Source organism: Anabrus simplex, chromosome 1 (genome assembly GCF_040414725.1).
Source record: "Anabrus simplex isolate iqAnaSimp1 chromosome 1, ASM4041472v1, whole genome shotgun sequence".
In the NCBI taxonomy this organism is placed as follows: domain Eukaryota; kingdom Metazoa; phylum Arthropoda; class Insecta; order Orthoptera; family Tettigoniidae; genus Anabrus; species Anabrus simplex.
Window position 1 is genome coordinate 131,785,666 of NC_090265.1, and position 25,547 is coordinate 131,811,212.

General features: G+C 37.4%; 1 protein-coding gene across 3 annotated transcripts in view; it reads left to right on the top strand.

Annotated features, from left to right (window-relative positions):
- The window catches only part of LOC136884782 (uncharacterized), a 302,644-nt gene that overhangs the window by 261,367 nt on the left and 15,730 nt on the right, over nt 1-25,547 (top strand). For all 3 annotated transcript variants that reach the window (XM_067157084.2, XM_067157077.2, XM_067157091.2), the window contains one exon: nt 7,463-7,586. In XM_067157084.2, coding sequence (XP_067013185.2) covers nt 7,463-7,586 — 124 coding nt within the window. The remainder of the gene's footprint in view (nt 1-7,462; nt 7,587-25,547) is intronic.

Sequence of the window (25,547 nt, forward strand, 5' to 3'; positions counted from 1 at the left end):
TATTTCTCGACCATCTCAACTCCATACACGTAAATATTCAGTTCACCATGGAAATAGAAGTAGACGGAAAACTACCGTTCCTGGATGTGCTAGTAATACGTAACCCCAATGGGACGCTGAGTCGCGCAGTATACAGGAAACCCACTCACACAGACAGGTACCTACACGCCTCGTCTCATCATCACCCATCACAAAAGCAGGCTGTCCTAACATCACTAGTAAACAGGGCCATAGCGATATCTGACGCAGAGCACCTCGAGGAAGAAAAAGAACACCTCACGGAAACCCTTAGGAAAAATGGCTACTCGCTCAATAACATCCGACGAGTCCTTAAAAAATCAGAAGAGAAGAAAGAAAAGACCGCCGCAGGAGAAAACAACGGGAAAGAAGAACTGACCCGCCAGAAAACAGCGATACTGCCATACATTAAAAACACTACAGACAGGATCGGCAAGATACTGGACAAATACAACATAAAAACTATCTATAAACCTCACCGTAAGCTAGCCCGTTATCTACCACCAGTAAAAGACACAATAGAATTACAGGCCCCTGGACTGTGTCACATTGAATGTAGCTGCGGAGCTTATTATGTAGGTGAAACAAAACGTCTGATCTCCACCCGCCTAAAAGAACATATCCGTCACACCAAGAACCAAAACACAGATATTTCAGCAGTAGCCAAGCATTCCTACGAAACTAGGCACGGAATATCATTTGACAAGACCAAGATCCTAGCAGCTATCCCTTGGAATCTGGAAAGAAAAATCCGCGAGGCTATCGAAATCAAGAAACATCCGAATAACATAAATTTAGAATAAGGATACAAAATCAGTAATTCTTGGATGCCCATCATTCATAGTTTAAGACATACAGACCACAACATAAACACACGGGCCGCAACCCCATTACATAACAGCGCGGGCAAGCCCCCACTACCTGGCTGTGACATAAACTTTCCAGAAGCCTCGCGAGACAGCCAGGACTTACGTCAGCCAGATAGGCTAGGATATAAAAGGCCAAGATCAAGGCCACTCTAGTAGTGTAATTCTGCCTGGGAGACTGATTACCTCAGATCGAGTAGGGGTATTTCAGTCGCCTTGACAAAGAATACTGCAATGTATTCGAAACGTCGGCAAACTGTACGTGATATGCGTACAAGTACAACACGGTTCAACCCGGAAAATAAATTAAATAATTCATAAAACTTGTCAACTTCATCCTCATCTGCACCCTCACATGGTGAATACATGGACACAATTCTAGTCATTTCCTCCAACTGACAAATCTACCCACATCATTCGCTCATTTACGTGCCTAACAGAAACTATGTTGCGTTCAATAATATCCTTGATAAAGAACCCTACGCCAGACTCTCCCTTCCCTTTCTAACACCCGTCAAGTACACTTTATAATCTTCTATCTCTTCCTCGTTATCTCCCCTTACCCAAACATCACCCTAGCACATCCAGATGCATCCTCTTTGCTGACTCAGCCAGTTCTACTTTCTTTCTTCCAAACGCTCCAGTAATATTGATAGCTCCCCATCGAATTCCATTTTGTTTGCCAAGTTGTTTCCAAGGAGTCCCATGCTTGTCAAATGGGAGTGGGACTGCGTTACTCCCATTGGTCCGAGGCTTGCTTAAAATGTTCTGAGTTCAGTAAATTCATGAAGCAGGATGCTACACTATTTGCACATAGTCCAAGTGAGGATCTCTCCTCTAACGGGTTATGGACCATTGGTGAATTGTATAGTCCTAGCCGCCTGAGCACAAGAGGGCCAAGACTCAGAGTATGTTCGAGATGCCCACTCCCATTCCATAGCAACTGGCATTCCGACTCTCAGGACCGCTTACTAGGCCACTCAGCTGTTGCCCATGATTCACGAACTAGAACGTGACTACAGTAACCCACACCATGAACCATATGTAAAGAGGAGTTTCAATTAATTTATTTTGTTACCCTGTTATTTCACATTGTAAGCTGGTCTATGACTAGCCAGTTAGGGGACTGCAGGTGGATGATCTATTGAAAATGTATATTTAAATTTGATTTTGTATATAATTAAGCAAGCAGCTGGTGTTCCAGTCCTGCTTTTAAAGTTGAGATGAATTGAACCTTGTTTTTTACAGAAAGTTTTTTTGTACTACGAGGGCTGTAAATAAAGTAGTTGCAATATTGATAGAACACAGTATTTAATGAACTAACAAGTACAATTGCAGTACATTTCTTCAGTGTGGTCACCCGCAAAGTCTGTTATCTTTTGCCAAATGTTGGAAAGCTGTTGAGGACCATTGGCAAGGCATGCTCTGTTGATGACAGCGACGGAGCGCCCTACTGCGCAGCGTACAGATGTCACATCAAGAAATCGGCGCCCTTGGAGGATTTCCATCAGTTTCGGAAACAGGTCGAATTCACAAGTTTCAATAAGAGCTCGACATTGTTTGTGACATGACGACATTGTGGGACAGTCGCCTTATCATGTTGCATGACAATGCATGTCTGTCATGTCACCTCTTTACATTCACCGTTTTCCAAACTCCTGGGTTTATTTACCCATGAATTGGCTGTAGTACATTCTTTGTACTGGATTGCCCTTTTGTCCTTCTGAGGTAGTGAACACCAAGCCTTCAATTCCTGCTCTGGAGCTGCTTTCTAACTTTCCAGACGATGATGTCTCCATTGACCAAGCTGACATCACTATTTACTGTAATATTGAGATTGTTCAGGCACTCTTGTATCTCGGGGATAGCTCCTTGCACTAGTGATGTGCTTATTGTTGACATTTTTCAGCTTCTGGTAGGAGTTTGTTTTCTGAAGGAGGGCTCCCCGGTTAGTTTTGAGGAAGCCAAGTCCCCTGTACTTCCTTTTAGAATACAGCATATTGTCAGGTGTACCAACTGGCAGAAACTCTTTAAGGGTGCTCTTGATTATAATATCAGTGTCATTTAGGAAACAAATAGGAATCTTATTCGGGGGAGTGTTCTGAAAATGATATATCAGAGTTGGGTAAATGAACAAGGTTATCACGTTAAACTTCTGGTAATGCTGCAAAAGAGCTGAAGCTGCAAGCAGATCTAATTTTATTTTGAGGTCATTCATAGCTTGGTGAGCATCAAAAACAATGTCCTCATGCTGCGTTATATCCAGATAATGAATTGTTGTATTTGTTTCAATACTGGCAATTTCTTCTATTTTACTCAGCTTTAGCAATTCATACATTACATCAGTACTTCCTTTGATAAGGATATACATCTTGACTTTTCAAGGTTAATTTCCAAACAGATTTCACAAAAGCAGTTAATCACTAACGTTATTAGTGCCAATGCTGGTTCATGATCTTTTTCAACAATTACCGTGTCATCAGCAAAATCTAGAACAGAGATATTAGGTAGTCGTGGAACAAGGAAACATCCATACAATTGCTAATCCTGATAGTTCTTGGGAAGGATACGATTCCTTGCAGGATTATAAAATGCTGGAGACAGAGAGGAAATTAGCATAACTCCACAACATAGTAGAATTTTGATCTCTTGATTCAATTTGGATTGTTTTACCCAACTTGCAGTTCCATTATAATGTCTGTTAGTATTTTTATCGAACACAAGAGTAAAACCATTGCCTTGAGACATGTAGACTCTGTTGGAATCAGATTGTATAATAAGCTTCCAAATACGATTAAAGATATTAGTCCCGTCAGTTCATTTACCACAGCTTTAAAAAATCTCCTGCTGAGTAGCTGCTTCTACAGTACAGAAGAATACATGATGAAGTGCTGGTAATGATGCTACTACTTATTAACTTGTAATCTAGTATATAGCCTTAAAATATGTTAATGTCACATTGACTATGTTCACATTATTAACACCACACCAATATATTTTTATTTTGTCTTGTAAATATTGGTTATTAATATTATTTAAAAAAATTAAGATGTGCTGTCCTAACATTGAGGTATGTGGTGTTTCTGTTCTTCTTCTTTTTCAAAATGTTCATTGTTGTGCATATATTATTGTTAGTATTAGGAAATCACTTGACAACTCCTATACTGTTGGCATATTTCAAAATATGTAATTGTACAGTCTATGGAAGCTAAATAAATGAATGAATGAATGAATAAATGATGTTTGAAGATAGTAGTGTCGTGTGAAGGTGGGTATAGCCAATGTTGTCAAAAGCCTTGTGTATATCAAGGAAGACCAAAATAGCGGTTTTTTAAGGGTTTATGATGTTGCGGGAGTAGAGTTAAATTAGAGTTCCAGGCAAGTTCCTGAAACCTTTCTGAAACTTGCTAAAGCTAACACGGTTTCATTGTCTTTATCAAGTATCCTTTGTATATCGTTCAGAGAAGAGAGCAGATGCTGATTGGCCACCAGTTATATGGATTGCTGACATCATTCTTGTATATGAGTACTGATCTTGCTGCCTTTATGCACTCAGGAACTTCTCCCGAAGATAACATTCTTGTGGCCATCAAGGTTATTATTTCAAAACAAATATCATCATTCATGGCTCTCATAAGGACATGGTCAGGACACAGTGCAGTGCCAACTAAATTACCCCTACATGCAGCTTCGACTTCATTTTTGTTTATGGTGGTATTTTGAACCTCATTTAAAATTTCTCTCTCAACATTAGACATTTCAGGATTATAGAAAGATCTCTCAGTATGGGCTCTAGGAACTGTTCAAAATAATGGTAATACAGCTTGTCTCCTTGCTCTGGTTTTGTATAGGCCTGAGTCAGTCTTCTCTGGTTGCCTTGTGTATAGGAATCTTATTCAGAGGAGTGTTCTGAAAATGATATATTAGAGTTGGGTAAATGAACAAGGTTATCACGTTAAACTTCTGGTAACGCTGCAAAAGAGCTGAAGCTGCAAGCAGATCTAATTTTATTTTGAGGTCAAAATAACATTGCCTGGGGATATTTTGGTCCTGAAAGTAAATGTATAGCTTTGGACGAGAAAAGTTGAAGGAATTTTGAATTCACTTCATTTTGCCAGCTAAGGTTTTTAGGTATCCAAGTTTCTATTCCCGGAGACATCTTCACTCTTGACTAGTTGCGTTTCCAGTGTGATTCGAAATAGGATTGAGGATAGTATTTTATTCTTGTGTATTTCTGCAAGTCCACATTGATTGTCTGTTGGCCACAGTGGTTCTATATTCTTCAAGATGAGAGCAGCCATAATGGATATTAAGACCAAGTTTCTCTTAATAAGTCTTGGCCCAACACGGGCATGGCTTTAAGCGAGATGTAGTTCCTTGTTGAGGGTTATTTATCCCCAGTTACTTTGGTTGCGACTTGGAACAGTCAGCAGAGTCAACAGATACTGCTTACTTGCTTGCTCGCTTGTTTGAGATTTTATTCTCAGTCATAAAAATAACATAAAAATAACATAAATATATATAATAATGTACTTAAGATGAATTATCCCATAAAATATTAACTTTTGATTTGTAAAAAAGTATACTTATAAAAACAAGCATATTAAGCTGTAGTCGCTTAAGTGCGGCCAGTATCCAGTAATCGGGAGATAGTGGGTTCGAGCCCCACTGTCGGCAGCTCTGAAGATGGTTTTCCGTGGTTTCCCATTTTCACACCAGGCAAATGCCGGGGCTGTACCTTAATTAAGGCCACGGCCGCTTCCTTCCACTTCCTAGGCCTTTCCTATCCCATCGTCGCCATAAGACATATCTGTGTCGGTGCGACGTAAAGCAAATAGCAAAAAAAGAAATTATTCACACTGATCTTGATTGAGATGTGTAGAAAACCATTTGCCGATGCTCACTGTTTATGTTTATTTACTGGTCATGAAAAATGAAAATGCAACAGTACAAGTCTATACAAGCATTTGTGTGTACCGAGCTCGATAGCTGCAGTCGCTTAAGTGCGGGCAGTATCCAGTATTCGGGAGATAGTAGGTTCGAACCCCACTGTCGGCAGCCCTGAAAATGGTTTTCCGTGGTTTCCCATTTTCACACCAGGCAAATGCTGGGGCTGTACCTTAATTAAGGCCACGGCCGCTTCCTTCCCACTCCTAGCTCTTTCCTGTCCCATCGTCGCCGTAAGACCTATCTGTGTCGGTGCGACGTAAAACAAAATAGCAAAAAAAAAAACAAAAACAAGCATTTGTGTAATATCCCTATTGCAAAAATCACGACTCTTACTTATTGTTTAGATTTATGGTTGCATGATCAGATAATAGACATGATGTATATTTTGTATTTATGTTGAAAGAGAGAAAAAAACAAAAAACAAATTTCAACATATATTTTGGGTTTATGTTGGTAAAAGAAGCAAATAACAAATTCTACTGTCGTGGAAAAAAGTATAGACACTGGAGTTAATACATTAATAACAAGTTTATCCTTTGTCCCGCATAGAAACAAGCTACACCAAAATTTAGCTTATTTTATTCCACATTTAATTATGTGCAGTAGAAATTTTTATCATGTCCAGTTAAAATTTTAATGCAGTTTGAACCAAAAAAATGTGCCAGTATTTTTTCCATTTCCAACGGAGCACTCACTTTGAAAATTCATAACTTTAAAAGTATTGATCTGATCATTACCAAACTTTAATACATCTTAAAGTAACTTATTGTTGATCTGTATTCCAAGTTTTTAATTCATCTGATCTTTGTGAAAAGGGTTGTTGTAAATTTTGTGAAACAACATTTTCTTATTACTGGGTGATATCATAGCCATAAAAAATTCAGCTTGTTATGAAGTTCATGACAATGTCAGGCTAAAATTAAAATTTATTTTTGCCTGTATGCATTTGTTGATTTTATATGGTCAACCTGCGTTAACATTTTAACTGGGTACGATAAAAATTTCTACTTCACATAATTAAACGTAGAATAAAATAAGCTAAATTTTGATGTAGCTTGTTTCTATGTGGGACAAAGGATAAACATTTTAGTAACGTATTAACTTGGGTGTCTATACTTTTTTCCACGACAGTAGGGTAACTTTGTTTCACAAAAACTTTGCTCTGCTCTCTTAGAAATGAACCTTGACCGACCACGATTATTCTAATGATTTATGAAAGGTTTGAATTCAACTGACTGTTGCTAAAGCACAATCACTTTAGGATCATATAGGAAGCAGTGGAAATATCGAGAAGAGATTGATATAGCAAAGCTAAAATGGTTTGTACATATGATGAGAATGCCAGGAGAGAGAATATCAGAGAGAACATTCATTGTACAGAGACTGCAGAGAGGTCTAGGGGATGGCCTAGAATGAGATGGAGGAGCTCTGTTGTGGACTGTATTGCAAATAGAGGAGTCGATAGCAATAAAGTACTAGAAGAGGAGTGGTGGAAAGATCGAGTAAGGTGGAGGGCTTTGGTACACTACCCTACCCGGAGAGAATCTGGTAAACGGAATGGATGATGAAGGAAGCAGTGGAAATGCACAAAAGTGATACCAGGTAATTTCTCATATCTTTTCTTCCAGGTATGTGTATGTATATTGTGAGGGTGCCAGAACATCTGCGAACAGTGGGTATGAATTTGAAACAAAGGAATACTGTCCACCTAATCTGGGTCTCCAGGAAATTGCTGCTAAGCTTCAGTCACAGGTAAGTTAACCAAATCACCTTGGCATTACTTCACTCAGTTTATAAATTAATATATTTATTCATCATCATCAGCCTAGTAGCCGAGTCCAGTGTCTCTTAATTCATTCATTCATGGGCCATGTTCTGTTGTAGATCTATTCTTGTATTCATGCCTGAGTAGTGTATCATTGCTTAGATCATCCCTACAGAGTCTGTCCAATGGCTTCCGGCATGTAGCCTACCTTTTCAGTTGTATATGCTTGCAGCAATGTCCAAATCATTGTACTGTAGTCTACTTTCATGCATTTTCTTCTGGATTGACACACAGTCATATCTTTTCCTGTATCTACTTTTGAAACGCTAGTCTATCTAGTGATGCTGGTTAACCATCTCAGCGTCTTTGTTTCTAGGAAAAGTTGATAGTTGACCATATGATCACGTACTTAAGACAATGGTGTGATAGATCTTTACTTTAGATGGTGATGATAAAATGATTTCTCGTGGTCCAGAAAAGTAACATGGAATGATTTGTTCTTTTCACAAATTTTCTCAAATAGGAGCAATGCAACATGGATTGCTTAAATTGTGGTGCTGTTCTTCACAAAATTCAGCTTGATTCTTGGTCATTTTGATCTTACAAATTCATTACGGTAGTTCAGAATGCGTTCAGAAATCTTCGTTGTATGGCTTAGAAGTCACATTGAAAGGAACTACCCTTCTTTTTGAAGATGGATACAGTGTTGTTCTGTTGCTAGTTAGTCAAGTCTTCAACATTTTTAACAACTTGGTTGAATGGCAATGTTCACCAGCTTGCTGAATTTCTTCCTTGGAAGCACCACAACTCTGTTGCAAGGTTCTCTGGGCCTGTGGCCTTTCCTAACTTCTTTGGCCTCAAAACTGTCTTGATTTGTTTGATGGATCCTTTTTGTTTGCCATTGGTGGTTAAGGGAATTTCTCTGTCGAGATATTTTACAGATAGCTCCACCAGTTACAAGATGATTGTGGTTCTTTACCCTTCATATTTCCCTAAGGCTAACCTGGCCCCTGCAGTTTTCTTTTTATTGTCAAGGTTGATATTTCAGTTGAAAGAACAGAGATGGACCATAGAGAAGAACAAACAAACTTTGCTAAATGCGTTAAGAACAATTATGATAACAGCACTTTGAGACTGTTTACAAAGATGATAACGCAGTTTGGGGAAGTGTAGGCTATCAACAAGGTGGAACCACCTTACTAGCAGTAATAACCAAGATAGGTACAGCTACACAAAATAAGGAAGAGTGCTCAACAAAATTACTACTACCTATCATCACTGGATCGGTCGAAACTGGCTAAGGAAATCGCCAGGAGCTGAATCCAGGCCTCTTAGACTTATAAACAGAGTGAAAGAGGCACATCCCAAAAATAACAACAAATTAACACAGATCAGGGGTAAATTTAAATGAAACACATTTATTATCACAAACAGGAAAGAAATCAGTCCAAGACTGGCATAAAAGAACAAATAAATAGGGATATGGAAAGTCAGTTACTCACATACATGAAGTTCAACAACGGTCCATCCAAAGGGAGAGTTACACAATCTCATAATTCTTTTGTATACTTCTAGAAAGCACAGTAGAGGAATCTGTTTTATAATATAATATTTCTTCCACCACACAGTGAGCACAGCGCTTAAGATCAGATTCCAAAGTATTTCTTTCTCGATATAGGAAAAATAATCATCCTGAGGTACATCATAAGAATCTATATTCTCAGAATCTATACTTTTTTCAACAGTACCCATGAAGATTAAATTCCCAAATAATATCAAAGATGCCAGTGAAATCAAGACCAGCTGAAAAGAACAAACATGGAACACAAAAGAGTAAAGAAAAGGGTTGCCATAGTAACAAGAAAAAAGTAAACACGCGGCAGAAAGGCTTAAAAATGGGGCTAAATTCCAAAATAAACAGATAAATCGGTTAGGAAGGCCAGGAATGAAAGTAAGAAAAAATGAGAACAATGATAATAAATAATAGCTAGGTACTGAAAAATAGCATAGGGCCATGTAATCACACCACATTCACGCACACACTTAGAGAAACAGCATGAAAATCCACAGCCTGTTTCCAGTCATTTGACCGGGTCAGGAATGGAATGAATGAAGCCCTCTTCTAGCAGCGAGGATAGGAATTGTGCCAGCTGCCGAACCCTACTGCACTCCTCTGGGGCAGTGATTAATGAATGATTAATGAAATGAAATGATATTGGAGAGTGTTGCTGGAATGAAAGATGACAGGGAAAACCGGAGTACCCGGAGAAAAACCTGTCCCGCCTCCGCTTTGTCCACCACAAATTTCACATGGAGTGACCGGCATTCGAACCACGGAACCCAGCAATGAGAGGCCAGCGCTCTGCCGCCTGAGCCACGGAGGCTCTCTAGAGAAACAGCATACGAAATATAAAGTACTATAGTTCAGTAGCACGACACACGACAACAGGAATCGTGCAGCATAAAATGCTGCTGTCAACGGCTCATGAGTTTGATCTGATAGCACAGATCAGAAACATGGATTGCCGCAAAAGACGCATGGCACACCCAGTCCAAACACACAACATAAACAACTTACTCGCTGCATGACATGTATTCATATCATGCAGAAAGACGAACATGAATCATACAATATCAGTGACAAAACACAATGTAGAGCATGAACTTGAGCCAAGACATCAAAGATAAAGAAAAATTAAAGGGCTCCAACCAAACACAGTAAGTAAACCCACCACGCACATGAACAATCAGGTCGGTGTCACCTTCCACTCTTAGCTGAAATGAGCACGCATAAGCAGACATGTGAAAGAAGAGAGGTAACAGAAAATAAGTCTGCAACAAGATATAAAAGAAATAACACACAAAATGAGAGACATCCTTATAAACAGGCTTACTACCTATGGCAAACCAAGAATGATAGGAACAAACATTTCAAACCGAGAATGATAGGAACAAACATTACCTCGAGAGGTAGTAGTCATGGTTCTGACTTCAAACTATGAGAGTCATACAGGGTAACGTATTTAAAACATGTATAATACCTTCTGTAAGAGACAAAAGCCACATCACAAAACACCGTCTCCATCTTATTATTCTTTCTTGACGTCAGACTGTCAATGATCACACAACATGCAGATAAGATAGAAAGAAATGCTATGGCGATCCTCATAGCATGAGCTGCCGTCTGTCTGAATAGGGATAAATTACACATCGGGCATGATGCGAAACAGCTATAACAGACATAAGACATTGCATAAAATATGATATCTGAAGAATATGAAAACAAGACAAGCAGGTTACGAGGTGTGGCTCAGTGCTGACAAAATAGAAGAGGCCGAGTATCTGTGTGCTTGCTTTATGAAGGTATTGAAACTGCAAAGTGAAAGAATTATATAAGTTTGAATACAAGTTAAATAAAATAAAGATAAATTTTAAAGAATACAAGTTAATTAAAAAAATTACAAGTTAGCTTGACAAGCAATAGATAAAAACTTGAATTCCAGCATGAGGTTAATTACAATAATTGAAGTCTAAGGTCAGCACATCTTATTTTCTCAAGTCATGGTTAGAAATTAAAAACATCGAAACAACTCAAAAACAATAAAATAAGTGAAAAAATATTGCACTACAGTTAAATTCTCAAATCTGAGAACACACTGTTCCCTTCCATAACCCACACTAGAAAGCCACCTATAGATACTGTTAATCTTTTCATCAAAACAAATCCATTGCAACAACAAAAATAAGAATACCAGATAATGATAATTTAACTATATTGTATTCATCTTTCTGTTTATAGAATATTTATGAATTCATATCTAAAATTTTTGAGTTATGAAAGTTGTAAAGAGATAAGTAAATGTGATAAATGAAGAGAAAAATTGACTAGATCATCAATCTAATACTAATAACCTAAATCACATAGCGGAGAACTAGTTTTAATTAAACTAAAAAAAAAAAAAAAAACTTTGAATTCGTTAAACAAGTGTAAAGCTTCAGAGAGGTTAATGTACGGTACACTGAGAATGAGGAAAAGTGTAATATAACTAGCTGTAGTGTCCGTCCTTGACGGGACAACCACATAGCATGTGCGAAGTTATCTAACTTCCCAGCTACTTTCCGCCAATATTCAGGCATGCCGTTTTACTCGGACGCAGCAGTAATCCCATCTATCAGAGATGAGTGGCAGCAGAAGAGACAAATCATATCACAACAATAATTGTCAGTGTAATGTTATTGTTGATCAGTTTTATGAGCTTTAGATATGGTAGGCCTTCACATTTAGTTTGATTCCGACTCTGGGATATAGGACTCCCTCTTGTCTTATTCTTGTTCCTTTAAGATTTTTCTCATTTTTATAATCATCTTCACCATTTTCATTGTCAATATGGACCAGTGACCACGCGGTTTTACTCTTTGGGACAATCGTGGTGAAAACCATTACCAGTTAACAAAATTGAACAATATTTTCACATTGACATAGCTCGCCATTGATTTAGACTAAACAACAAAAGTCTAAATTTATGAATTCTATTACCATAGTCAGTATGCTAAAACTGTATAAGACATAAATAATGGGAAATTGTATTCTCTATAACTTTTGTTATGTAATACTTTTCAATAGGGCCAATAACATAGGTATTTAAAAATTACATTTTAGGTGCCTACCCCTGAACTATCATTTCATATAGCATGAATAAAATTATTTATAGCCTAGACTGTAGTACTTTATTCCCAGACTTTACATACCAATTTTCATTAAATTCTCCCATTTTCTCATGGTTTGGCGTTGATATGGACTTGGCAACTAAAATCAAAATTCATTAATATCTCTGTTATCATAGCCGGAACAGTAAAAATGTGTAAGAAATAAATGATCAGAAATTTAATTCCATATAACTTTAGTTATGTTATCGACAGGACCTGTAATAACACTGATATTTGAGAGTTAAATTGTAGGCCTTCCCCTAAACTACCATTTCACTCAGCGAGAATAAAATTATTTATAGCCTATATTGTAGTGCCTCATTCCCTGACTTACATACCGAAAGACACAGATAAACGGATAGACAGACAGAGATGACTGAAAAATTAAAAAGTGCATTTCTCACTTACTGTGGACATGACTAATGCAGATATATTCTTTTAAAATTTTAAGCAATGTACTGACAAAACTCGGATAAAAGCACAAGGCTGATGCAGAACTACCACCAAAAAAAAATTCAAAATAGCAAGGAAAGAGGTCTTAACCCTAAGTTTAAATAATAGAACCAGTTGACCATTACCCAAAAAAAAAATTTACACGAGACGATGTGATAGAACTTAGGAAGAGGTCTACTTCGTAACTGAAAGCTAAAGAATAAAATCTTACATCTTCATTCAATTACCTTGTATAATAAGAAAACGGGTTAGCACCCAATTCACTGTTACGAACAATCCATGTCCGTCACTGCATAAATTCCATTGAAAGTGAATAGGCGAAGGACCCATACACTTGTCCATCTACATTGGTGATTGGCTTTTAATAATGGCAAAACAAGAGGTCCCCAAAAAACCAGTCATGGTCAAGGTCTTTCAGATTAATAATGTCCAATAACGGACCAACTATATTGGTATTACTTTCAGATTAGTGCGGGATAGCTAACGTTGGGTATTAAAGTTAATAATAAATGCAACATCCAGTGGCCACTAATATTTTATGACACATAACTTTAACCTTACCCGAAGGCCCCGAGTTCAGTTCCCAGCCAGATCAGAGGTTTTTACCTGGATCTGAGGGCTGGTTTGAGGTCCACTCAGTCTACGTGATTACAATTGAGGAGCTATGTGGTGGTGAGATAGCGGCCTCGGTCTAGAAAGCCAAGATTAACGGCAGAGAGGATTTGTCGTGCTGACCACGACACCTCGTAATCTGCACCTTCGAGATGAGCTGCTGTCGCTTGGTAGACCAAGGCCCTTTGAGGCTGTTGCACCATGACATTTTTTTTGTTTCTTTTTGTTTTGTTACAGTTACCGTGTTTTAAATTGATTATGGTTTATTAGCATATTTAACACATTTTAAATATAAGACCTTGAGACCTGAACAAGTGTTAAACACTGTTTGATCATCAGGGTTCCCTCTAATTTCAGCAATTATGTCTTTCTCTGTAGACTCTAGGAGAATAGAATCATAGAATCATCATTAACAGCAGTGTATTCTGCAGGAGGATGGCTCATTACATGTTGAAAGATTAATTTATCGTTTATTGAAATATATTCTCTTGAGGAATATTATCTCTTGTAAATTATACCATCTCAAAGGGAAGAGGGTACTTTGAGAGAGAGAGATCATGATTATTAAATTTTAGGTTAGCCTGATCTAAAGAGAAAAAGAAATATAAATTTTTGTAACTTATTGAATGAAGTGGTACTTCATGCTGTAGAATAATCATATAGTGCCACATTGAGTTATATTTCTGTACGTGGCAAAATCACACATTGTGCATTTCCTTATGCAAAAAATGATCTGCTGAAAATTTTTCAAGTCTCCAAGTACAAGTATCATCGAATGAAATGAGCACATAATTATAGAGATTATTTGGTTACTTAATACACAGAGGTTTATCTGCATTTGTCTGTAATACAGCTATGCAAGTTTATTGGTAAAGTTTGTATTGGACAAGTGTATATGGTGGCAGGTTGTCAGGGTCCCTGAAATTACTACACAGAGAGGTAGTATGTTTTACTATCCACTAAATTTATTGAACTACTGTATACAATTATTCACAAGTTCATTCACATGTGAGTTTTCAGTCAATCATCACTGAACTACATTTAGGGCTGTCGCCCAGTTGACGTATTCTTTATCAGTTGTTTACGTAGTCTTACGCGACTTCAGAGAAGTAGGAAATTTATAAACATCTCCCGTAGTATATTCTTGTCTCTTATTATTCTTCCTAAAAACAAATATATGCCCAAATGTGTCCTTTTGAATTCCAATTTTATCTTCCTATTACATCTTTCTTACTTTTAAAAGCTCCCTTCAGGATTATTTGTCTACTAAAGTCATTCCACGCCACCTTTCTTCTGGCATCTCGAAACACACTGCATACTGTTGATAAACTTGACTATGATAAGTTAATATGGATGATTGATCCATATTGACTAGTCTGAAATGTATTACAGAACTATTTAAAATAGTTATATTTGAATCCGCCTTGTCAATACACGTATTGATGAAAGAAAACTATTTAACCATTTTCGGGAAGTCAACCATTCCCTTCATCAGTGGTCAGTACAAAGAATAAAAACAATATAACACTATCTTTTGTTTATACAATTCAAAGAAGTATTGGGTCCTAATTCACCATAACAGTGAATAAAGAAAACTTATGAAATATTAAGAAAGTGATTAATACATAAAATTTTGTTGAACTGAATGAGAATATTTATATAAACTTAAGATCTTCAGGATTTTCTTCTTTTTTCTTCTTTTTGTTCCTTAAATGATCATATGTTAGTCTATACAGTGGATTATCTTCTGCAATTCTTTCATTTAAACTTGATTCAAAATCATTTTTCTGTGTAAGATAAATTTCTAAATTTTCCAAAACAGTCATTAATTTTCCCTTTTCGAATGTATTAATTCCATGTCAATAGAAATATCTGTAAATTTATGATTCTTTTCAACCATTACACAAAAAATGATCTGCTGAAAATTTTTCAAGTCTCCAAGTATGATCAAATAAAATGAGCACATAATTATAGAGATTATTTGGCTACTTAATACACAGAGGTTTATCTGCATTTGCCTGTAATACAGCTATGCAAGTTTATTGGTAAAATTCAAAAGGACACATTTGGGCAAATATGTGTTTATAGAAAGAAAGCTAGGGACAAGAATAATTTACTATGGGAGATGTTTATAAATTTACTACTACTCTGAAGTCGCATAAGACTATGTAAACAACTGATAAAGAATACGTCAACTGGACGACAGCCCTAAGTGTAGTTCAGTGATGATTGACTGAAAACTCACATGTGAGTGAACTTGTGAATAATTGTTCATCAGTAAGTGTATTGACAAGGCGGATTCAAATATAACTATTTTAAATGGTTCTGTAATACATTACATACTGCATAGTTGAGCAGCTCATCTTTTTACTTCAAGGTCTTCCCAGCCCAGTGATTGTAACATTTTCATAACTACTTTTTTGTCAGAAATCACCTAGAACAAATTGTGTTTCTTTCCTTTGGATCTTTTCCAGTCCTTGAATCAAGTAATCCTGGTGAGAGCCTCATGCACTGGAACCGTATTACCAGTGATCTTCTCTTATAATAACACGAACTTACAGTGATTCCCATGAGGTACTTTCATTCTGTCATCACAGCAATTAAAAGAGAGATTTTTTTTTTTTTTTTTTGTGAAACATACAACCCGACTTTTCACCCCGTTTATCTTCATACTGTTGTTTGCTGTACATCTAACACTATTGTCAAGGTCCTTTCACAGTCATTCACAATCCTGTAACTTATTTATTACTGTATGCAGTATAACATCATCCACAAGATGCCTTGTCTATGATTCCAGTTCTTTACTCTTTTTTTATACAGTCAAGTCTCTCTGTGGCATTATTTAGGGGAATAAAGAGAAATATTGTTATAAAGAGATGTATAGTAATCGCCGCGTAAGGAAATACCCCAGAAAGTAAATATCGCCGCCCGATGCTCTTCTTTTCTCTTTTTTGTAATGGCTGATCACTGCTGCCAACCTGCCTGGTTACATATTAAAATCACCAGACATAACCATAACAAACTAACCTCAATGTAAACACCGATAATGAATGTGTCCCTACCCTAGTAAATGCTAAAAGTTAAGATGAAATAAATCAAGATATTCATAATTAAGTCGGTTTCCACGCTCAATGAGGAATTAAGGAAATAAACACACTTTCTCACTCAAATTAATGTTACATGTATCTGTCTTTATTTTGATATACAGTAGGCGTACTAACCATATTCTTGAAAAGAGGGGCGTGTTAAACGATACAATTTATTTAATAAATCTTTGCAGTGTGATTTTCGAAAGTTCCAGACATCCAATGACTTCCCTTTCTTTTGCGCGAACATTTCCTTCTCTCTTCAATACCGGTAACCAGTAAGGAGAGAGATTACTGGGCATATTTTCAGCCTGCAGGCTGGTTATATCTTCAAGCTTACCAGGAAACATATAGGAATACTAATGTGCCAAGCTCCGTGAACGGAAATTAGGTCAGCTTTCAAGTTCACTGCGGATTTGAAAATAATAATGTAGTAAGTTCTACTGCCAAAAAATTTCGTCCCGCAAGTTATTTCATGTACCGGTAGATCTAGACATGACACTGGCGTATTTGAGCACTTTCAAATACCGCCGGACTCGAACCCACCATATAAGAACACTAATGTGCCAAGCTACGTGAACGGAAATTAGGTCAGCTTTCAAGCTCACTGCAGAATTGAATATTACTTCTACTATCTTCTTCTATCGTTTTCACATACGCTGAGGTGCCAGTATTTCGTCCCGCAAGAGTTCTTTATGTACCGGTAGATCTAGACATGAGGCTGGCGCATTTGAGCACTTTCAAATACCGCCTAACTCGAATCCGCCAACCTGAGCTAGTCATACATTCTCTCCTTCACTTGCTTAAATTAATTTAAAAAAGCCTGCCTTTATTCTGATGTACGCATTACTATAACTGCATTCTTAAAGGAAGGGGGGTCGTCGCCATAAGACCTAGCTGTGTCGGAGCGACGTAAAGCAAAAAAAAAAAAAGGAAGGGGGGAGGGGGGAGGGAATATAGATTGTATAATTCATTGCGATTTCTGCAAGTTCAAGGACTTACCACATAAGACATATCTGTCCTTCCTTTTAATAATAATGCTAACAGCTTTACATCCCACTAAGTACTTTTACGGCAATTTGGCATTTGGCATTTGAAAAATATTTTCAGCTTACAAGTTGGTGTATCTCAAGCTTACAACATTACAGAAACCAATGTACAGGAGCACTATGAGTCAAACAACATTACCAGATTTTTACATATACATTGCCTTAAATCACATGAAGACAGGTTGTGAGGCAAGAATGGGATAGGAAAGAGGGCTAAGATTTCAAACGTTTAAAATGTACATAAGCGTACAGACACAGCACTAGCCTGAAATGAAAATGACGGGCGAAAAAAAAACTTCAGACCTGCCGAGTGTGGGGTTCAAATTCATCACCATCTCCTGATACCAAGCTCACAGCAATGTGATCAAACTGCACAGCCAGTTCACTCAGTTTCCTATGACGCGTAATAGGCCTACCACATGGGCGACCCACTTACCTGTATATGGATCTTCAGTTCTTCAATTATACATGTATGCAAAAACATTATGCACCTTAGTAAAAGGTACTTCCCTAGTTGGTTCTCTGATTGGTGCACGTATAACAAATATGTTTGGGAAGAAATACTTTTATTTTATATTTATTTATATCATAAAGAAGTAATGTTGTCATAGCAAAAAGAATATGCAACGAAAAAATGAATCCAAAGAGATAAACATCATTTACTGTATTAAATATTAGTTTATTTACTTGTTAAGTGATATGTAGCAGTAATAATAATAACAACAAACATGTGCAATATGGAAAAAGGAAATAAATACAAGTAAATATAATTTACAACATTTAGAGCCATTCCATGGTCACTGAATTACAAAGCAGGGGTATGAATAAACAAACACAATAAACATGAATACTAATATTTAAAAAGCAAAAAGCAAAGTCATCTCCGTACAAACCATGAAAGCCATTGGAAGGGTGGAAGGTGAAGGCTTCCACTATCCATAACGTTGGCACTTGGTGGAGTGGAGTGGTTAGCTCTACGCATGCTGCCCTTGCCCCCCAGTAGTTAACCTGGTACTCGTTTATCATACGCAAAACATTCCTTCCAAATTACGTTAAACCCCTGTCACTCATTATTATTATTATTAAATTGCAAATGGGAAATATCCCGGTGGCAACGGTCACTTACAGTAATGTAATAATAAAGTAAAGTTAACATAATTACCCAACAACAACAAACAAAAAAACAAACAAACAAGAAAAGAACAAGAGTACAAAAAGCAGATATATGGAAGGAAAATATTGCAAGCATTACTGCTAGTTTAATATTCTAAATCGAGCAACATCATATACAAATTCTCACACAACTTAAGTATTTATAGTGCTTAACAATATGGCTTACAATATTATAGGTTGACCTTACTACTAGCTTACCATTATAAGTGATAATAAAGTGAAGTTAAACCGTAATTACTCTACAACAACAACATTACAACAAGCAAGAAATACTAGTAATTTAACTTTCTAAATCCAGTGTCATTATATACATATTCGCACACAACTTAAGTATTTCCAGTACTTAACACTACAAATTACAATACTACAGACTGAACTTGCTACTAGCTTAACACTACAAGTGATGATAAAGTTAAAACCTACTACCCAACAACTACAACAACTCAAGTATCGGTACAAAAAGGAATTCCATAAAAAATATTACAAGAAATACTACTAGTCGTTTTAAATCCAGCATCATGTACAGTTTCACACACAATTTAATTATTTCCACTATGGCTTACAAAACTATAGATTGAGCTTACTACTAGCTTAACGTTACAAGTGATAAAAAATAAAGTTAAAAACATTGTTAATTAACCAAGAACAACAACAATTACAAAAACATGAGTACAGCAAGCAATTTCCTGGAAAGAGAATACCACAAGTAAAAACCTCCCAGTTTCACAATCGAATCCAAGCAGAAAATCACAAATTCAGTGCCCATAATTTACAACTTTTACCTTTCACTTTACACAAACACTAATGGTCTTCTTAAATGACTTGATACCAGAAGGGAATCTATCAAAGACTGCTGCAGGTAATTTATTCCAATCCCTTACGATCCTGTTGACGAAGGAAAACTTGCCCACATCCGTATGCTGGTTTTTATTCTTATGATAATTTCTCGATAAGTATGAGGGAGGTTCCAAATTATTCCTAATACAACTCCAAGCAGCCCTTTCCGTATAGCTCTTATAAAGACCACACAGGCGAGCTCTAGTTCTTCTAGATTCAAGACTTTCCCAGTTAATGGTATTCCTCCTATTCCCAGTTACGAAACGCATCGCTCTTCTTTGAACTTTCTCTAGGGAATGTATTAAACCCATCCTGTACGCATCCCAGCATGCAGATCCATATTCGAGAATGGGCCTTACGAAGCATTTATAAGGTTTATTTAAACCTACTAAGGTGATGAACACATAAATAAGAATTCCAATGAAAGTATTTTCCTTCTGGACCTTCATGTCAGATTTTTTTTAAACAAATTTTTTTCACAATAATATGATTTATCTATAGAGCGAAACCGCTATGCAGTGTGCGTCTCACAGCTATCGAGATGGAATTGGTAATGTACTATGTATCTGTAGAGCCTATATACAAGACTTTTTACAATTACCTCTAAAGTGACATTTCAGCTGTGTGACAACGCTAAAAAGACTATGGACTTTGAGATTGGCATTCCTGAAGAGGGTTTTCTGCACTTTCCCATTTTCACACATTGATTCAAGAGTCTGTATTGGCTTGTGACAAAACCACAGTATTCTTCCGAAAACCACTGATAGGGACAGGTTTGGTTGTGATCCACCGAAAACAAATTATAATGACCGGTTAGGTTGTGATCCACCGAAAACCACTGATTGTCACAGGGTTAGGTTAGGTTCGACAGGAATTGTACTCGAGCGACTGTTGTCATTGAAAGCACTGTCGTGATGACTGAAGGCAATAAACATAAAACTGAATCCATTGATCTACAAAGTTTTCATTCAGTAGATACGCTAGGAACTGGCGAACCAACACCGTACCGGTACATACAAAGTTTACAGGAATCAACAAAACAGGATATTAATTCGTGGTACTCACTGTTCTTTAAAGAGAAGAAATATCCAGTCAACAATAGCTGCAGTGAACGTGGTTTTTCACTATTACTGTCCGGCCCCATGGCTAAATGATTAGCGTGCTGGCTTTTGGTCACAGGATGCGGGTTCGATTCCCGACAGGGTCACGAATTTGAACCACCGTTGGTTAATATCTCTGGCACGGGGGCTGGGTGTATGTCGTCTTCATCAACATTTCACTATTATTGTGTAAAATAGAAACTTACTAGTTTTGACAAGTACAGTATGTTCAACAGCGACTCATGAATGATGACGGGCAGGATGTCCAACCTCACTAATCTATGTTGACGATGTATTTCATGGTAAAGATAGCTGCCTCTGTGGATCAGTCGTAGAGTGACGGCCTCCGGATCCCAAGATAGCGGGTTCAAACCCGGCAGAGGTAGTCGGATTTTTGAAGGGCGGAAAAAAGTCCATTCGACACTCCATGCCGTACGATATCGGCATGTAAAAGATCTCTGGCGACACATTTGGTGTTTACCTGACAAAATTAATTAAATCTCAGCCAGAGATGCCCAAGAGAGTTTCGGTATACTCGGTCTGCCATCTAGTGGCCTAGAATAAAACGGAACGTCAAAATTGACGAGCAGACAGCCAGATGGCGTCAACTTGAAATGTCTACACACGGTAACTGAGGCCATACGATTATTATTATTATTATTATTATTATTATTATTATTATTATTATTATTATTATTATGGTAAAGACGAATTACTTTGCAATGCTATCTGTCTTAATGGTAATGTACTATGTACCTGTACTAATGTTGGCTACTGAGTGCATGATTCGAAGCAGTGTATCGATTCATTCAAGTGTCCGAGTGAATCGATTCACAGGAACGGCAAGCTCACGGCACACAAATCATGCACAATCACGGCTCAGTGAGCCACATGACACACACGGCTCCTTATCGGCATAATGGACACTGGCGGGGAGCCGAGCTTCCGTTGCAGCGAGACACAGTGAATCATGGCACACTGAAAGAATCGTGCATAGTCACGGATCAGTGAGACACAACACACACACACGGCTCATTATCGGTACACTGGACATTGGCGGGAAGCCAAACTTCCTCTGAAGCAATACATACAGAGTCATGGTACACTGGAAAAATCATATGCTACAATGGACTCTCGAGCTCAGCTCATTTGAAAATAATACCCACTCGCATTCACTGTCCTCTTCTTACAGGGAGTTTTAAATAATAGATGGATTTATTTGCAGTGTTAAAAAGATAGTCAGAACATAATTCCAAAGTACCTAGCTTGTAAATAGGTAGGCAATTAGGTTATTCTAATTACCGTATTAGTTTAATCAATCAGTATTTTTATAACTAGTTGACGTTCGACAATTACTTAAACTCAGCTCTCTAGCCTCCACGCCTGTCTGAATGGCTCAGACGGATGAGGCGCTGGCCTTCTGAACCCAACTTGGCAGGGCCGAGCTCAGTGCGATGGCATTTGAAGGTGCTCAGCCTCGTGTCAGTAGATTTACTGGCACATAAGAGCTCCTGCAGGACTAAATTCCAGCACGTTGACATCTCAAAAAAACCATAAAAGTTGTTAGTGGGACATAAAGCCAATAACATTATTATGAGTTATGCTCATGACCACTCGAAATTGTCTCAGTTTGTATGTCGCATCATTGCACAATGCTTCAATAATCAAATCACCAGGTTACCGGTATACGTGGACAGTGAGTATGTAAGTAGACTGATGCAATAGCTTAAATAAATTATGTTTAATCAGAAAACCAGTAGGCTTCTGTCCATCTCGCGTAGCCTATACAAAATATGACGATTTAAAAAAAGCCTCTGCCGATAGAAAAAGACATTTTCAAAGATGACCCAGTTAGTTGGCCGACTCGACAATCTTCTTCTCAGTGTGTTTCACTTCATTTCTCCACATCTCTGCTGTCACCTGTAGAATATATTGAAGTATCACAACCTGACAAGTATATTATAAACTCCACTTGCCTATATCCAATAAATAACATTTCCACTTGGCCTACCTGATCAAGAGATTCTTTCCACACAGCTGTAGCTCTGTCCAATCCATGACCGGGTCTTGAAGCCACTGTTTTGTTATAATACTGTTTTGCCACAGACCATGCAAATTCAACGGCATTGAAAAATGAGTGGTATGGAGGAAATCGTAGGACAGTATGGCCTTCACTGTGCAGCATCTTGTCAACAATGTACCTGGTTTTAAAGAAACAGAGAAATATTATTCATACATGAAAGTCAACAACATGAATGTAAACAACATTATCTAAACTTATGTTTAGGTGCTTCTGTACCTCTTTAAGTGACTTCGATTCATATTACACAACCTTTGCAGCTCATCTTTTGTAGCATAATCTTGATTTCTCTTCAAGTTTGTAGCATCAAATCAGCACCTGTAAGAATTTTAAGTTTTAGTTTGAAGTTATTTCTTCTAAAAAAAAGTATTCCCTAAAAATATGAGATCCTCTTCAAGGATAGGCCTATTAATTGATAAAAAATGTGATTTCTGTTGAATGATACAAAAAGATGTCTGATTTTAAGTGAAACCAACTACTGTATAGCAAAGTCACCTGATGATGAAGTCAATGAATTACTACTTACACTACTTTATCCTAACATCTCTCATGAATGTATTTCCATTAGTAGGCCTATATCTGGATTAGAAGTCCACGATCACTTGCATTAAAGATATAAGTATAAACACCCATTTCAATACCTTAGAACAAATGTAATTGCTGCGAACACTGAACCTATATCAGGCAGTAAGAAATAAGAAGCTTGGAAGGTGTTCAACAGTCAGGTATCAAGCACCGATTCAGGTGGAGATTGTCGAATGCAGAATAAACATAATAAATAGGCCTGCAATACAAGTAATTTACTGATAAAAATATCCAGTAATATTATATGAAAATACACTGGGGAAGTTTTGATTGAAGTACCTCTCTAAGGTTAATCATTGGCCTAAAGTGAATACCTGCAAGTCTTTTTAATAACCAAGAGATCCCTTGACAGTGGAGAAGTCAAAATCAAAAACCACGTACAGAACCCAATGAGCGGTAAGTTATAATGCCACTACCGATCTCGTGCCAGTCAATTTCAATCAATCGGGCACCACTGACTTGCACTTAGATCAGTCGCCCAGGTGGAAGATGTAGTTTCAGGGATAGGCCTAGTATTTTCTTCAATAATTGCAAAGAATTTGGAAATTTATTGAACATCTCCCTTGGTAAATTACTCCAATCCCTAACTCCCTTCTTAAAAAAAACAAAAACAAATATTTGCCCCACTTTTCATCCTCAACTTTATAATTGTACTATGATCTTACCTACTTTTAAAATACCACTGAAACGTATTCGTCTACCAATGTCATTCCACACCACCTCTCCACCGACAGCTCGGAACACACCACTTAGTCCAGCCACTCGTCTCCTTTCACCCAAGTCTTCCCAGCCCAAACTCGACAAAATTTTTGTAACGCTACTCTTTTGTCAGAAATCACCCACAACAAATCGTGCTTCTTTCTTTTGAACTTTTCCAGTTCTCAAATCAAGTAATCCTAGTGAGGGTCTCATACACAGGAACTGTACTCAAGTTGGGGTTTTATCAGAGACTTACGTGCCCTCCCCCTTTACATCCGTACTACAAACCCTAAATACCCTCATAACTATGAAAAGAGAGATCACCTCACTATAATAAAATGAAGTAAAATAAAGTAAGAACATACCAGGTACAAAGCCATCTTTCTTTCCAGCATGAACAATAACCAGTCTTCCTCCCTAAGACACAGGTCGACGAATTACTCCTTGAACATCATGTCCAGATTTGTGTGGTTTATTAAAGGAGTATGTGGGCGACCCTGAAAGAGAAATGCACATTTGAAACCAAAGACACCTGATGAAGATAAATTATTCTAAGATTTTTAAATAAAATATAACATATATATTCACCACTACCCTGTAAGAATACACACACAGAAATATATTACATACACATACACCGTACGTCAACAGGAATACACAAAGGTTAAGTCTACAAACCGTATCGAAGTCGACACAAGACATGGTATAGGCCTACATGATTAGGTTAGGTTAGGTTCAGAATGAAATACTGCTCCATTTGAACTGATTGTCATTATGTCAGAAACTTATCATAGAAACAAGATAAAAACGAACACTTACCCCATTTAATAATGAAACTCTTGCCATTAGCTTCGTATCACTGCGACTGATACCTTCTTCGTCGTAGTTCGTGTTTCAATTGCTCGTAGCAATGTACAAGCATTTCTTGACCTGATGTTTGTAAAGGACGTAACCTTGCTTTCCTTTTCGGAGGAGTTCTTGCAGATTTTTCTTCCTTATTCCTTCTTAGACATCCCAATCGAATTCTGTTCGTATAAGTATGGGACGAAATAGGAACGTAATTAATAAAATGTTGTGCTCATCATTTCACACAAACTATGTTATTAAATGCATTATCCGAACATGCCACAATTCTACTTACCTGGTATTAGCCAAATAGATTTACAATCCCACAGAAAAAGAAAATATTCTTTAAATATTCTCGCAAATGTATCATTAGTGACTTTAATACCAATGCGGTGGCAACACGCAATTCACGCTAGAACAGTGATTGAACATTGCCAACGTGCCAGATTAACGGTAAATGTAAGACGTCGTATCGGCAAGTAGGGTCCCTAAACTGTATGGTTACCGACACTGAAAAAGACCCAACAGCAAGAAAAGTTACTATAAATCAATACTTTAATATTACAGGGGAGAAAGGGTAAGGTTGCACCCTTAGGGTACGTCCTTACACGGGGACGACTATACTGTTATAAGGAGAGTTTTAAAAATAAGAGTACCAAGCTCGATAGCTTCAGCCGCTTAAGTGCAGCCAGTATCCAGTATTCTGGAGATAGTGGGTTTG